General features: G+C 48.2%; 1 protein-coding gene across 4 annotated transcripts; it reads left to right on the top strand.

Moving 5' to 3' along the window:
- The first annotated feature begins 5,306 nt into the window (after positions 1-5,306).
- On the top strand, positions 5,307-16,194 carry RTL6 (retrotransposon Gag like 6). 4 transcript variants are annotated; one of them, XM_032646380.1, is made up of 3 exons: positions 5,307-5,597; positions 5,814-6,885; positions 15,944-16,194. In XM_032646380.1, exon 2 carries the CDS (start codon positions 6,128-6,130, stop codon positions 6,845-6,847), a length of 720 nt encoding a protein of 239 aa, XP_032502271.1. In that variant the 5' UTR covers positions 5,307-5,597; positions 5,814-6,127; the 3' UTR covers positions 6,848-6,885; positions 15,944-16,194. The 4 variants fall into 4 exon arrangements, with proteins under 4 accessions (XP_032502271.1, XP_032502270.1, XP_032502272.1 ...); XM_032646379.1 differs by lacking the exon at positions 15,944-16,194 and adding an exon at positions 7,882-11,170; XM_032646381.1 differs by lacking the exon at positions 15,944-16,194 and adding an exon at positions 8,816-11,170.
- The last annotated feature ends 211 nt before the right edge of the window (positions 16,195-16,405 follow it).

The following is a 16,405-nucleotide window of genomic DNA, read 5'->3' on the forward strand; positions in this document are numbered from 1 at the left end:
CTCATTATGGTTGTGATTAGCATCCTCCTAAAGGCTAATGATGTTTAGTATATTTTCATGTGCTTATGTGCCCTTTGTATATCTTCTTGAGAGAAACATCTATTCAAATACTTTGCCCATTTAAAAAACTTGGGTTATTTGTCTTTCTTATTATTGAGCTGTAAGAATTCTTTATATATTTTGGGTATTAGACCCTTGTCAGATATATGATTTGCAAATATTTTCTCCCATTCTGTGGGTTATCTTTTCACTTTTTCGCCAGTGTCCTTTGAAATAAAAAGTTTTAAATTTTGGTGAAATTCAATTTACCTATTTTTTTCTTTTGTCACTTGTACTTTGGTGCCATATCAAAGAAACTGTTGTCCAATCTAAGCTCACAAAGAAAATCCCTAGGTTTTCCTCTAAGAGTTTTATAGTTTTAGCTCTTACATTTAGGTCTTTGATCCATTTGAGTTAATTTTTGTATAGGGTGTGAGGTAGGAGGTCTAACTTCATTCTTTGCTATGGATATCCAGTCTCAGAAAAGACTATTCTTTGGTCATTAAATTGTTTTGGCACCCTCCTTCAAATAAATTGACTAAATGTTAGGATTTATTTCTAGTCTTTCAATTCTATTCCATTCAACTATGCCAGATCATACATTCTTGATTACCATAGATTTGTAGATAAATATTGAAATAGAAGGCTCTGTTGTCAAGTGCATATATGTTCATAATTGTTGTCTTGATGAATAGATTCTTTTATCACTACAAAATATCCTTCTTTTTCTCTAGTAACAATTTTTGTCTTGAAGTCTGTTCTGTCTGATATTAGTGTAGCCATTCCAGTGCTCTTTTTGTTAGCTTGAGTGGTATATCATTTTTCATTCTTTTGTTCAACTTACTTGTGTCTTTGAATCTAAAGTGTGTCTCTTGTGGATAGCATCAAATTGGGTCATTTTAAAAATCCATTTTGCCAATCTCTACCTTTCAAGTGAAATGTTTAACCCATTTACATTTAATGTATTATTGATAATGTAGGATTTACATCTGCCATTTTGTTATTTGTTTTCTATATGTCCTATTTTCTTTGTTCCTCTATTCCTCCATTACTGCCTTCTTTCATATAAAATAGATATTTGCTACTGTACTATTTTAATTCCCTTGTCATTTCTTTGACATATTTTTTGAATTATATTCTTAAGGTTGCCCTGAGGATTACAGTTAACATCCTAACTTATAAAAATCTAGTTTGGATTAATACCAACTTAATTTAAACCGTTTAGAAAACTTTACTTCTAAATAGCTCCATCTCCTCCTTACCCGCTTTGTGCTATTATTGTCAGGCAAATTACATTTTTTTAAATAAATGTATTTATTTATTTTATTTTATTTATTTTTGGCTGTGTTGGGTCTTCATTGCTGCGTGCGGGCTTCCTCTAGATGCAGCGAGCGGGGGCTACTCTTCAGTGCAGTGCATGGGCTTCTCATTACGCTGGCTTCTCTTGTTGTGAAGCACAGGCTCTAGGCACATGAGCTTCAGTAGTTGTAGCACGTGGGCTCAGTAGTTGTGGCGCACGGGCTTAGTTGCTCCGCGGCATGTGGTATCTTCCCGGACCAGGGCTCAAACCGTGTCCCCTGCATTGGCAGGTGGATTCTTAACCACTGTGCCACCAGGGAAGTCCCTACATTTTGAATATATTGTATGCTCATTAGTATAGATTTGTAATTTTTGCTTTACACAGTTGTCTTTTAAATAATACAGGAGAAAATAGAGTTACAAACAAAAATACACTTATACTGTCTTTTTAACTTACCTATGTTTGTACCTTTACTGGGGCTCTTTATCTTTGATATGAATTCCAGCTACTGCCTAATGTCCTTTCATTTTAGTCTGAAGGACCTCTCTTTATTATTTTTTGTAGGGCCAGTCTGCTAGTGATGAATTCTCTCCAGTTTTATTTACCTGGAAATGTCTTAATTTTCCCTACATTTTTGAAAGAGAGTTCTGCTGGGTAAAGAATTCTTCATTGATAGTCTTTTCTTTCAGCACTTTAAATCTATCTTCCCATTGCCTTCTGGCTCCCATGGTTTCTGACGAGGAACAAACTGTTAATTTTATTGATGACACCTTATATAGATCACTTTCTTCTCTCTTGCTGCTTTTGAAATTTTCTCTTTGTCTTTGACTTTCAAGAGCGTGATGATGATGTGTCTAGGTGTTTGAGTGTATCCTACTCGGAGTTTGATGAGCTTCTTGGATGTGCAGATTAATGTATGTCATCAAATTTGGGGAAATTTTTTGATTTCTCTGATACCATCCCTGGCAGGGGGTGGGGTGGGGAACGTCATTTTAGCTTGGCAAGTGTGAAAGTCTAGGCTCCCTACTTAGCCTTTGCTGGCACAAATAGTGATGGGGCCACTGATTTTTCTGCAGCATTTGGCTGGAGTAGAGTGGTTATTGTCTAAGTATTCCATCTTCATAGGCTATCTCTTTCCTCATTCTTTGGCTTGAGAGGGCAGGCTTTTTGGAGGAGCTTCTTTTTTTGTATGCCTCTTCCAGGTTGCCAGCTTCTTTGATTGCAAATCTGAGCTATATGATACCAAAGAATATCCAAGGAACCCACCACTGTGTCATTCCTTGGATACTGAGCAACCTAGCCAGTCTGCCTTTTTTCTTCCACCTTTTTGAGTCTTTTTTTGTTTTTTTTAGTTGTTTTCAGTTGTGCTTTGCTGAAAGAATAGGAAAGCATGAAACTACTCCATCTTCCCAGAAATGGAAATTGACTATATTTCTTTTTAGAAGGTACTTTTTCATAGCCACCTTATCTTGTTACATTTCTGCTTCCCCCACCCCCATTGTCTGTTCTTTTCACAAATGTTATGCCTTCATTAGTCTCATTGAGCACCCTAAATATGCTTACTTAAAGTCTTTTTTTTCCAGACTGTTCTATTATTTTAATTTCACCTGGAGTTAATTCATATTATGATTATTGATTTTGGTGGCCATTATTCTTAGCATTAGATGTCTTCATGGGCTTCAGAGTTTTGAGTTTTAGGCTCAATTTTGGGTAAAAGAGTATCTTTCACTTTCTTTCCCTCTTTGTGTACTCAACCCCCCTCCATCTTGAGGCCACTTCTCCCCCTGGTCTCGCAGTTTGGGGTCACTCCAGTGATGCCTGGTCTGCAGTACAGAAATGTGTTTTATATTGGTGGTTCACAATTCCTGGCCCTCTGGGGTCTACTTGTCAGCCATGGGGCATGAGATTAATGATATTGGATGTTCTCCCTTGTCCTAGGGCCACACCTTCACAGAAGGTGTTGCCCCATGAAATGGTTGAAGAGATTTTTCAGACTCCTCTTTGACATAGGGGTGAACACTCTCTCCCCTCATTTCAAATAGGAATCCTGACTCTGTTTCCAGCCTTGTGTCCTCATCAAGCCTTGGGATCCAGAGAACAGCAAGCCCATGGCTTTGTCCATACTTAGCAGTTTGTGTTTCTGGACCACAGTGGAGTTCATATTGCTTTTGAGCCCAGCCAGATCCTCTCAACACTTTATTGTATGGTTTACTGTTGTGTGTTTGCGGCAGAGAGCAGCACCTCACAGCCTGAATCATAGCATTATCTGGATCTGAAGCCAAATACTCTGTTTTCCTTATTTTAATATTTATTTTCATCTTTATTTAGCTCTATTTTATGCAATGCCACTTCGTATCCTGTTTGAGATAGGTGAAATACAATTAAATTATATATTTCTTCAAGTTCATGTTTCATCATTTCTCAAATCAAGGCGCACCTTATATTAAATGCATCTGAGAATTTAAGATGTATGGTGTCAACCACACCTGGAAATGCAGCAGACACTTCACTCATATGCACAGCATCCAGTAACGGGCAGAGGGGCAATCCGGGCGCTGAGGGCGGAAAAACCGGTGGGATGACTCACAGGAATGGATTCCTCTGTGTGTTTGGAAAAAGTGGGAGGGGTAGAGGGGTACAGGACAACTTCTGCATTTGAAGTCACCGACCTCAGGCAAGATGAATGCAGCTCCTGCCCCCTCGTGAGGTGGGAGAACTCACAGAAGCAGTTTAAGGAAACATTGTCTCCTTTCTTTCCCCTCTTGCTTCATGTACTGGACATTTTCAGCTGGTCGCAAAAGGTGCACTTTTTGTCACACTGGGGTACACACAGTTGTGGGCACAGCTAGACTCTCTCTTCCAAGTACCGACACCCTCATGTTCCAACTCCCATTTTATAGAAGCAAAAACTGTAAAGGTATGAGTGAAGCCGACTCTGCCCAGGCCTGCCAGAGGGGTGCAAGTGGCTGCCAGTAGTTTAGCCTCCTTGAAGGCGGTGTCCTCGAAACACTGGCAATGGTGGGCGTCTTTTCTCTCCATTCATGCTCCATCCTGCAATTGACCATTTAGAAGTAGCTCAGCAAGGTCAAGTGGGAAAGCCATCCAGTTCCTGAGTCAAATAGCTCATACACTTTGGCCCAGTAATTTCACTCCTGGGCGATTACCCTGGCAAAGCTGGCAGAGGAAGGGGCTGGGATTCATACACAAGTGAGGTTTATAAAACTTCCACATGTAAAATAAGATGGAGCTCTATCAAAAGGGGCATATTAAATAAACTGGGTACACGATTTCATTGGAACATAGGCAGTAATTGAAAACTATGCTTTTGAAATAGTTTTAATGGAAAATGCTCAAATTCAGTGTGCTATTAAGGTCGCAAAGCATAAGGTACCATAATTAATATTTATTTATTTAATTATTTATGGCTGCGCCACGCAGCTTGTGGAATCTTAATTTCCCCACCAGGGATCCAACCCGTGCCTCCTGCAGTGAAAGCATGGAGTCCTAACCACTGGACCACCAGGGAATTCCCAATAATTGATATTTTGTAATAGAATATATCAGAGAAAAGTGACTGGATGGAAGTAGAGAAATATCACTATTTGTTCTCGCAGGTGGAGGGACTCTGAATATAAACTTTTTCAAAAAAGACTTCTAGGATATCAAAATTTTCTACAGTGAATATACACTACATTGAACTTGTATTGAAGTTACAGTATGTAAAGCAAACTTCGTTAAAAAAATTACAACCTATACAAAAAGAGCTTTACTAGCAGTCTTAGAAAGAATTTAAATAATTCTTAATTATTCATAATAATAAAATCAGTCATCACTGATTGGCTGCTGAGGACCGGCACAGCGCAGTTGCCTGGGAGGCGGGGCTGGGCGCGCCATTTCCGGGGCGGGGCCTCGGCCGCGCGCGAGCCGGTGGTCTCCATGGCAACCAGCGGGGCCCAAGCGAGGCGAGCCTGGAGCCGCCCCCGCAGCCGCGCAGGCCCCGCCCGCAGCCCGGCCGCTCAGCCACTAGCCCTCCGCCGCGACCCCGGGCCCGGTCCCAGCTCGTCTGGCGTTCCCGCCAGAGGCTGCCCGCGCCTGCCTCCTGCCGCCGCCGCCGCCCGGGCCTGACCTGCCCGGGAAGCAGTTCCGGCGGGCCGCCGCCGCCGCCGTGACTCATTGCCTGCCCGCATTCCCCGATCGGGCCATCTTGGTCGCGGCCGGCGCGGCAGACGGAGTCGCGGAGGAAGCCGCGGAGACCCAGGTACGCGCCCGCTGCCCGCCCCAGGCCCCGGCGCCGCCGCGGGTGCATCGGCCCTTTGTTCTGCCCCAGGTGGGCGCCGGGCCCAGCGTAGGGAGGGGGCCTCGGCGGGGGCGCCCGCATCGCGCCCGCTCTTCGCTCCTCCCACGCCGCGTCCCTTACTTCTAACCCCCGTTTCCGAAGTCGAAACCGTTTTTAAACCATGTTTTCATCCTTCAGGGCCCAGAACAAGTCCACCCTCCTGTGCAGCCCGCCATGGCCTTGTGAGGGCGGCGATCAAGGAGCCACATCCGGAGCTGGGGATCCCCAAGGGTCTGCACCCCCTGCCTGGTCTGGCTGTGCTCATCTGTCGGTCCGTCTGCCCTGCCTTCTTGTTTGGGCTTCTGAGCCACGCTGGGTCTTGAACCCTACCCTTTCCTTGATTGCTCTCTGGGTCTACCCAATTTTAGCATTACAGGTGCTCAGGTTCTGGGATACCCAAACCCCCTTCTCCCGCTTCATCAGTCTCAGCCTTAGGCCGACCTCTGGCCACCATGGTTCAACCCCAGACCGCAAAAGCTGAAACCCCAGCCTCTGCAGCTTCTACCAATGCCCAAATGGATGACGTCATCGACACCCTGACCTCCCTGCGCCTCACCAACTCCGCGCTGAGGCGGGAGGCCTCGACCCTGCGGGCAGAGAAGGCCAACCTCACCAACATGCTGGAGAGCGTGATGGCGGAACTGACCTTGTTACGCACCCGGGCTCGGATTCCTGGGGCGCTGCAGATCACCCCACCCATCTCGGCCATTACCTCCAATGGGACCCGGCCGATGACAACGCCTCCAACCTCTCTGCCCGAGCCCTTTTCCGGAGACCCTGGCCAGCTGGCGGGGTTCTTGATGCAGATGGACAGATTCATGATCTTCCAGGCCTCGCGCTTCCCCGGAGAGGCTGAGCGAGTGGCGTTCCTCGTGTCCCGGCTGACCGGGGAGGCGGAGAAGTGGGCGATCCCCCACATGCAACCCGACAGCCCCTTGCGAAACAACTATCAGGGATTCCTGGCCGAGTTGCGGAGAACCTACAAGTCTCCGCTGCGGCACGCCCGGCGCGCCCAGATCAGAAAGACTTCGGCCTCGAATCGAGCCGTGCGGGAACGGCAGTCACTCTGCCGCCAGCTGGCCGCCACGGGCACGGTGCCCTGCCCTGTGCACCCAGCCTCCAATGGGACCAGTCCAGCCCCGGCCCTGCCCACCAGAGCTCGGAACCTTTAGGAATCGGCCACCACCCTGGTCCGTCTGCCGCCACCCAGGTAGCATACCCCTTTTGCTGCGTAGAAGTGTCCGTGCCACAGCATCGCCCTTGTTTGAAGACATCCCTTCCCGCCTCTCTCGTTCCATAAGGACATCTGTCATTGCTCCTGGGCGCCCTGTGACCCACCTTGCTTCCTGGTATCGCGTGCTAGCTTGGGACCTCCGTTGCATGTTTCCCTTCTCTCGCTTGCAATTCCAGCTCTTCTAGTGACCACAGCTCTGCTGCTGGGTCACGCTGACCCCGCAACACACTTTGGACCATTGGGGCTGACCTTTCCCAGCCTGACCAGGTTCACAGACGCTCGTCTTCCACCCTCTGCGGCCCCACGGCAGCTCCCCACCTGGCTGCCCTGTTCTCAGTAGTGAGCTTGCTGATGACAGAAAGAAGCCCTTTTGGCCAGGCGGGTGGCTTGATGGGGGTACCTGGAGAGGAGAGCCTGGCATCCTGCCCGTAGGTGATTGCCAGCCCTGCCAGGGCCCAGTGTAGCAGGCAGGGGCCTCGTCTCTGCTGTCAGTGGCCAAGGATCACAGCTGGGAGTGTGGTTCCAGCGTTTCCGGGGGGCCAGCTTCACTCTGCACACGAGTATGTAGTCCTTGTGCCCCGTTGCTGCCACTGGGAAAGACTGCTAATGCGGCCTTAGTGGGGAGCCCCCGCAGGCTGCACCCCCATCAACGCCTGGCGTTAGCTGCCAGTGTTCTGATAGCGCCAGGACTGGGGGGAATCCGGAACTCGCCTGCTAGGAAGGTCCTTGTGACTTGGGATCACTGGGCATTTCCATCAAGCCTCCACAGGCAACACGTACATGTCCATCCCTGCCTGAGACCCGCGGCAGGCTGAGGGTGGGATCTAGAGGCTCACTTTGCTGCCCTGGACCCCCCGTGGGAATCAGCGGTGGTGTCCCCCCTGTGGGAATCAGCAGTCGCCCCTCCTCTTTGCCCCCTGGCACTTGGTGGTGCGCTTGTCTAGCTTGAGATCTGTTCCCTTCTCCCTGCAGGGGACATGCGGCCTTCACCTCAGCCCCTTGAGCCACACGTACGATCTCTAGGTCTCCAAAGCCTCTGTGTAGCGTGTCCTCCCCAGGCCTGGGCTCTCCATCAGATGTCCAGCCTTTGTCCCAGAAAACATGGACTCAGGGCTGGAGACCCAGCTCCTCTGGGATGCATCACTGAACCCTTAAGGAGAGAGGGTGTCTGCCTCTGCAGCCCCGGCCAAGGCCTTGCTGGCGTTTGCAAAGGAAAAGAGCTGCGGACTGCCTCGGTCCTAATGCGGTGACAGTGCAGAGCTGGTGCCCGTGTTCCGATTCTGTGCCTCTTAGTGGTGGGTGGCCTTCACGGGGGACGCCCAGAACCACTTTCTAAATGAGTCTTGGCCAAGCCCTTTGGACTGTGGTGCTCCCACCATATTTCAATGCCAAATGAACCGCATTTCCATGACCACCCAGGCGGTGGGAGATGGGCTGTCCTACCTTGGGTTCATCTGCCCCTGTTCTGCTGGTCCTGGCCCGACTGCCGGAGGACAGCCTCTGTGCACCCCTGCAGGCCTACGTCTTGGGACCCCCAGAGGTTGGCTCCTAGGGCCCATCCCCTCTTCCTAAGAGTTTCCATGGTGCAGGGGAAAGTGACTGCTCCTGAAGCAACCACCGCCTGCAGGGTCAGGGGTGATCAGTGGTTGCTGGGGTTCGTGGACCACTGCTGCCCACTCATCATAAACTCCGTTAGCCCAGTTGCCCTGCTGAACCACTGCCTGAACCCAGGCTTCAGGCCCCCCGGATTCCAGCCGAGGCTGTTCAGGCGGGACCATGGTGCTCCTTGCGCCTGAAGCCGGGGAGGGCACACGGTGGGCCACTCTTCCGGGGGGCGGGCCCTCCGGTGTGGGGTCGTGCAGGTCACTTGCACTTCCTGCTCTATTCTCTTCTGCCTACCTGCCAGGTGGAGGTGCCCACAGCTGAAGGGGTACGATGACACCCGGGGAAAAGGAGGCCTGCAGGGGTAACTGACACCTTGAAAGTTTCCAGGCGGCCCAGCCCAGCCGGGGTAGGAGACCCAGCACGGGAGCAGGGCAGGAACTGCTCGCCAACCCCTGGCTGTGCCCAAGTGGCGTTAGAAGTCCTACTGTGTTTGCGTGCGTGCTGCATTTCAGCTGCCGCACGTAACCAGGCCAGAGCCGCTAGGCGAGGCTGGCCGTGCTGCCTGCCTGCACCCGTGACCGGCCCTCTGCACGTGGGTCGTCGTGCCCAGCCTGGGCTGCTGTGGCAGCTGCGTCTGGGTTGGTGAGTTGCTTGGGTTTTGCCAGTTGCTGCGCGCGGTACGGGCTGGGGACTCTGCTGCTGTTGGACGCCTGCGACCTCGTTGATCGCTTCCTCAACCTTGGAAACCGGAGTAGATGCGAGGCTTGGGGTTGGACTTGGAAGAAGCCCCACGTTGGGAGCCCCTGGTGGCTCTAGTGGAAGACACCCTAGTCCCCAGCTAGAGAGGATGAGACCCAGGCTTCATGCAGCCCAGAGCAAGGGCAAGTGACTGGGAGGACCGAGCTGGAGAAGGCAGCGGGGGATGGGAGCTGCTCTGTACATATTTGGGGTTTATAATTTCTCAGAATTTAAGAGAACAGGTGTTGATTTATTAAAGGGACAGGGAGTTAGCAGTGTTAAACAGTGCATGTGAGGGGAAGTTTTATGTTTTTCATGGGGTTGACGTTACTTGGACTATACTGTGTCTGTCTTCTGGTCTCCGTGGTGCCCCATCTGGTAAGGAAGCTTCTTTGCACGGCAGGGCATCGTTCGAGATCAGATTTAGAAGAAGCGGTGACCTCTGGCCTACTGTATAGTGTGACCTTGGGATTGACTTAATGTCCTGAAGCATTTAGGTGACTTCTAGGAAAAAGCCAAGACCCATCTCACTGGTCCCAGGTGAGTATATAATGGGGAGGTCATGACACGGAGCCCAAAAGTACCCCATGAAGACGCAGGTAAGATGCACGAGCTGCTGTTGTCAAGAGGGACAGAACTACCTGCTGGACCGTGATCCTGCCAGTCCGGCCTTTAGGAGGAGGAACAAATGTGGGGAGAGCTGGGCAGGTACTTAGGTTACCTTAAGGGAGCAGTCCCGTGACTGAACGAGCACACACACAACGGGGCCAGCTACCAGGGGTGGAGTTTGGGCGGGAAGAGGGGAGAGATCTTAGCAGCCGTCCCTACCATCTTGCAACCAGAGCTGTAAGCCTGAGATCCCCTCTGCTCCGAAAGCCTTAGGTTAGGGGCTTAGAGATGAAGATACAGATGGGGCTCCGGAGAAGGCAACACAGCACCGATTGTTGGGCTGGCAGCAAAAGCTTGCCTGTGTGGGGAGAGGGCTGGGGTTTAGGATAATTCCATCACCCACCACGTGTGGACAGAGCTGATGACTGGCGTGGTCTCGGGGTCCCAACGTCGGGTGTGGCCGTTGGCAGAGCACGGGCGCAGTAAAGGTGGTGGGGTAACACCAGCTCCTCGCCGCGGCATCAGTAACTCCTTTGCATAACCAAGTAACGATGTCCTGGTTGTTGTCATTATCAAAGCCAACCTACACATCATAGAAATCTTGGAAAATAAAGTAGTAGAAAGGTACAATTTTAACATTTTGGTGTTTCTCCTGGTCTCTCCCCACCCCCTGCCCCCCATGGTTTCTCTGCTTTTTGTTTTAACATAGTTGTGATGCTACCTACTGTAATGATACGATATCGTGTATTTTCACTTACGTCACGGGCATTTCCCTGTGTTATTTCTAATTTTATGTTGAAAGGCCGTGTGCTCCTCCGTCAAGCAGTGCCAATGGTTGATCACCAATTCTCTTACTGATTTTTCACCATTAGAAATTGATGAATATCTTTGTGCATAAAGTTTTCCTCAATGTCAAGTTATTTCCTTAGGGTAGATTCTCAGAGGTGGGGTTTATTGAGTTAAAGAATATGAAAACTTGTGGGGCCATGATGACATACTGACAAGTGGTCTCCAGAAATGTTTGTACCCGTTTACACTGCCACCAGCAAAGGTAAATGTGCTGTTTACCATCTTGCCAGTACTGAGTATTCTCATCTGGCCAAATACTTGCTAATCTGATCATGAAAAAAATAGCATTGTATTTTAGTTCGCATTTTTTCGATTTCTAGCGAAGTAGAACATCTTTTCGTGTCAAGCAGTTGTATTTCTTTTGTGGATTGTTGGTGACCTCTGCTCTTATCTACTGGGGGTCTGATAAATTTGTATGAGCTCGTTATATATTAAATATCTTAACCTGCTGTGTGTCATACTCGTTGCACATGTTTCCACCTTTTTACTTTTTTGTGTGTTTTACTGAAATTTTCACTTGATACGTAGCTGATCCATTCCCTCGCTTGGCCCTGTGCCCACCAGACTCTTAAGGTAGGCACACATATACGGCTGTACCACTGCGCTGGTAGCAATGGCTGACGCATAGTAGGTACTCCACAAACGTTTGTGAGACTGGCGTGGATGGATGTGCTGGGCATCCATGGTGCGTCACACACACCACCCCCGCCCCCAAAGTGCTTGTGAACCAAGAACAGTTCACGGACCTTTTGGTCCCAGAATCCCTTTGCACCATTAAAATCCTTTAGGACCCCGAAGAGCTTCTGCTAATGTAGATTTTGCTTATCAATATTTACCATGTTACAAATTAAAATGGAGAATGTTTCAAAATACTATTTTGAAAATAAACTCATTACCTGACAACACGAATAGCATATTTTAAAGAAAACTATTTTCTAAAAAAATTCAGTGAGAAGAGTGGCATTCTTTCATCATTTTGCAAATTTCTTTAATGTCTGGCTTAATATCAGTAGAAGACAGCTGGGACCTCAGACCTGCCCCTGTACTTCATCTTTTGCAAGATCACACATCACGTAGCCTCTGAAAAATTCCACCGTACACTCAGGAGACAGCAAGAGTGGAAAACACACAGGATATTTTAGTCGTATTACAGAAACGGGAATACCTTCCAGAACCGGAAAGGGTCCTGCCCACTTTGAGATCCCCTGGTCTGAGAAGAGACAAGAGTAGTCCGTGCTGCAAACCCCTCCATCTGTCCTTTGTGGTTTCCTTCACTGCTTTAAACTGAAGGTCTTTGTTTCCCTCTAGAATTAATAAAGGCACTTCTGGAATTAGTTTGGCTTGTAGTGTGAGGTGAGGCTCCAACTTGACTTTTCCCCAGTTTTTTCTTTATAAATTTATTTATTTTTGGCGCGGTGGGTCTTCGTTGCTGCACATGGGCTTTCTCTAGCTCTGTTGTGGTGCGCAGGCTTCTCATTGCAGTGGCTTCTCTTGTGGAGCATGGGCTCTGGGGCGCGTGGGCTTCAGTAGTTGTGGCTCGCGGGCTCAGTAGTTGTGGCGCACAGGCTTAGTTGCTCCGCGGCATGTGGGATCTTCTCGCACCAGGGCTTGAACCCGTGTCCCCTGGATTGGCAGGTGGATTCTTAACCACTGTGCCACCAGGGAAGCCTTCCCCAGTGTTTAAACCCGAGATCACCTACTGACTTCTTTCTCCCCCTCATCCATGTGTTTCCTCCAGCATAACTGAAAATCTTTATCTTTTGTGGCGCCAACTTTCCCAATATCTAGTGATCCATCTATCTCCCCCAGAACTTCCCTTTTAAAAATGATTTCGGGTTTATATTTTGTATTCCTAACAGAGGGTCTTCCCCTTCAGGTTTTCTTAGCTGTTCTCACCAGGTGAACATAAAAATTAATTCTAAATTTTGCCCTGAATCCCAGCGCAGACGCAGGGCTGGCAAACTGTGCACAGGCCAGAGCCCTGGAGGGTGAGGTGGCCACTGCTTCATGCCCACGGAAGGCCTTGCCCCTGGGGTTTCAACCAACGTTCCTCTACGACTGGTGGCTGGTTTGCAATCAGGGGTGAAAATCTGTGTCCCAACTGGCTAGCCTGCTGCCTAGTCAGGGTCTTCTGCTTGGAAAAGTCTAGAGTGCACACGATGCCCTGCTGGCTGGCCCCGGACGGCTGGCCCTAAGAGGTTTACAAGGGCCTCGCTGTGTCTTTCAAAAGCTCTTCTCTGGGTTCCGGAACATCTGGATGTAGCTGGGGAGTCTTCTGGATTCCAAACGGTATTGTGTCCCCAGAAACCTGCTGGTCACACTTCAAGCACCGCATTTGAAACCAGTAGCAACTGCTGAGTCTCAGATCGTATCTGAGCAAATTCCAAAGACAGGAGTCTCGTGAGATCTGCCCGTGAGTTCCCAATGGCCACCAGGCTCTGGGCATCTGCTAAAGCCTCTTCCTAAGAAAAGTTAATTTCTAGGCATACGCTGTAGCGGGGTATCGAGCTGGGCTTTTCCTGTCGTAGCCGAGACCCACATACGAGAATGAAAGCCTGTACTCTGAACTTTGACAGCTGCTGACGGTCCGTCAGTCCCCCAACTTGAAGGGATGTCTTAGCTCTGTCAGTCTACCAGCACCCAACGGTTACATAGGCTGGCTGGTTCTTTACCAAACCTGTTTTCTCCTCTTTCTGGGCAAAAAGCTAGACTACATTCCCCAGCCTCCTTTCCAGCCTGGTGGGGCTCAATGATGGAATTCTAACCAGTGGAATGCGGGCGAGAGGGATGCTCCCTGTTCTCTCCCCTTCAACCATTTGATCCACGCTGATAGCCAAGGCGACCTTGGAAAACAGAGTGAAGATGGCAGATCCGTACAACAGAGACCCCAAGCCACAGTCTGTGGGAGAGCTGCCAGGATCCCCATGAGCCTGGGGCACTGGGCATGACTGGGGGTCAGCTCCCAGCAGTGAGCAGGTGGGAGCAGGGAGCAGGGGGAGGAGGGTGTGGCGGCGGCCCCAGGAGGAGTGAGTGCCCGCGGTTGCTACAGCCTTTCCGGGAGCCCTATGTCCTCTTTCCTCGAGTGGCCCTGACACGAGCACCAATGTGGCCTGGCGAGGGAAGAGCAAAATCCAGTTAAGAGAAGGCCTCTTGGTCCCTCCAAAGCCACCAGGGTCACAAAGAGCTCCGGCCAACCCTGGGGAGAGGGGATGAGACACGCCCCAAATTGTTGGGGCCAAACATTCTTTAGAAGCAGACAGGGCTTAGTCTTAACAAGAGACTGTTCTACACACAAAAAAATGACAAGAAAACCTTTTCATGTGGCCAAGATATCGTTAAGGGACCTCCTACCCAGTGGGAAGGGGTTTGACACATCCCACTGGATTGAGGTCTGGAAGAAATCAAAGTTTTTCTATTTCTATTCCGAACGAGTTGAGATGCTTCAATAAACCAGTTATACTTCATTCACTTAAATGATGAACCCGCCCACAAAGCTATGAAATAACGGAACAGGAAAAGCAGAGACAACCCTGGTAGTCTCAGCCTTAAAGGAGCTTTAGGGCATAAAAAGCAGCGCGTCAGAGCGATGCTGCTCTTAGCACGCCGACTGCCCAGGGGGGTTTAGAAGAACCTTTGGAATCTGAATGAGAAAAGGACCACAGTAACCCACAGCTGTGCACCTGCTGTCTGCCAGACATGGTTCTAGAAACCGAAGGTGTAAGGGTGAACAAGACAGAGACTTTGCCCCTGTGGAGTCCTTCTTCTTCAAGGAGACGAGAATGATAAACCCCCGTGTATCTCATAGAAGGGAGGAGCGTGGATGGGGTCCAAGAAGATCTCTCCAAGGGCTTGATACGGAGCAAAGCCCCCAAGGAAATGAGTGAAGTGGGCTTAGACTCAAGCCTGACTGTGGTCCCAAAGAGGAAAAGTTATTCAAATCTGTGTTTAGTCTTAAAATCTATAGTGCCTTAGACTCAAGGAAGTATTTTTTTTCAGATTTGAGATGACACTGAATATATAATTTTCTTTTCTCCGTAAAACTGACTTAATATGATACACAGTTTATCATGTTGTTAAAAAGTTTATTTGAAAATAAGCTAACGATTTCATAATATTTCCTTACATGGAGGTATATATATAACTTGCATAGCTGTTCTTCCCCGGGCTGGCTTCATTTTTTAAAAATCAGGATATAATTTACACCCAGTTAAGTGAGCCGAACTGAAGTGCATACTTCAACGTGCTTTGACAAATGCATGCACCCGTGTCACATACCCCAAATCAAGATGTAGAACGTTCCCATCACTCCAGAAATTTCCCTTGTGCCTTCAACCTCTCCCCACCGCTGCCAGGCAACTGCCGTTTTAATGTCTATGCCCATAGATTAGCTTCTGGAACTTCATATCGATGGATTCATGAAGTGGGCACCCCTTTGTATTTAAGCTTCTTTTGCTACTATGATGTTTTGAGATCCATCCGTGTTGGTGTATGTATTAGTAATTCATCACTTATTATTGCTGATTCAAGGTCCACTTCATTCTGTAGATAGGTGCTAGCTGTTTTGCCATTCATCTGTTAATGGACATCTAGGCTACTTCCAGGTTGAGCAAACACAAATAAAGTTGCCATGGACGTCCCCAGAAAAGTCTCTTTGTGCACGTATGTTTGCATTTCTCTTGGGTAAATACAAGGAGCGGAATTGCTGGGCCATAGGTAAACTGTGTAACCTTATAAGAAACGGCCAAACTGCCTTCCAAGGTGGATGCGCCATTTGACGTTCGTGGCTGTGTGTGTGAGTTCACGTTGGTCCAGCTTCCTCTCTTCCCTTGCTGTTGTCAGTCATTTTCATTTCAGCCGTTCTGGTGGGTGGGTAGCAGTATCCCATGATGGTTTTACTGATTTCTAATGATTCTGAGCCCTTTTTTTTTGGCTAACCATTAATATATCTTGTCTCCCCCCGCCCCGATGTTTTATGAAAAATATCAAACACACATAAAAGTTGAAAAAAATTGTATCATAAACATCCATACATCCACCAGCTACATTCTACAATGAGCGTTTTGCTAAATTTGCTCTATTGTATAAGCATCCATCCTTCCAACCATCCTCAATATGTCTTACTTTTAATGCACAGGGCAGTAAGTGAAAGATATCAGTAGACTTTAAGCACGTAGCATGCATACCGCTAACTAGACTTCCACATTTGTTTACAGTGCTTTTTTTTTATTGGCAGAAGGGGGATGAATTCACGTACAGTGGAACCATCTGGGGAGTTTTGAAAAAAGCATCCACCACTGTCACGCAAGCCCCTCTCAAGATACAGAACATCATCACACAGAAAATTCCCTGGTACTTCTCCCAGTCCTAAATACTTTGGTCAATCCCCAAGACACAAAAATATTCTGTAATTCCTTCTAAAAAATTAAAATTTAAACTTCTGAAAAGATTTTATTGAAATATAGTTGATTTACAATGTTGTGTTAGTTTCAGGTATACAGCAAGGTGATTCAGTTATGCATATATGAATAGCTATTCTTTTTTAGATTCTTCCAGTATTAACTTTTACATGTAGGTTTCTGATTCATCTCAAAAAAGTATTTTGTGGATGATATGAGATGGGGTTGAAATTTGTTTCTTTCCCATATGGACATTCAATCACTTTAGAATAACTTGTTGAAAGATGCTCTGTTTCTCC

This window comes from Phocoena sinus, chromosome 10 (genome assembly GCF_008692025.1).
Source record: "Phocoena sinus isolate mPhoSin1 chromosome 10, mPhoSin1.pri, whole genome shotgun sequence".
NCBI classification, from domain to species: Eukaryota; Metazoa; Chordata; class Mammalia; order Artiodactyla; family Phocoenidae; genus Phocoena; species Phocoena sinus.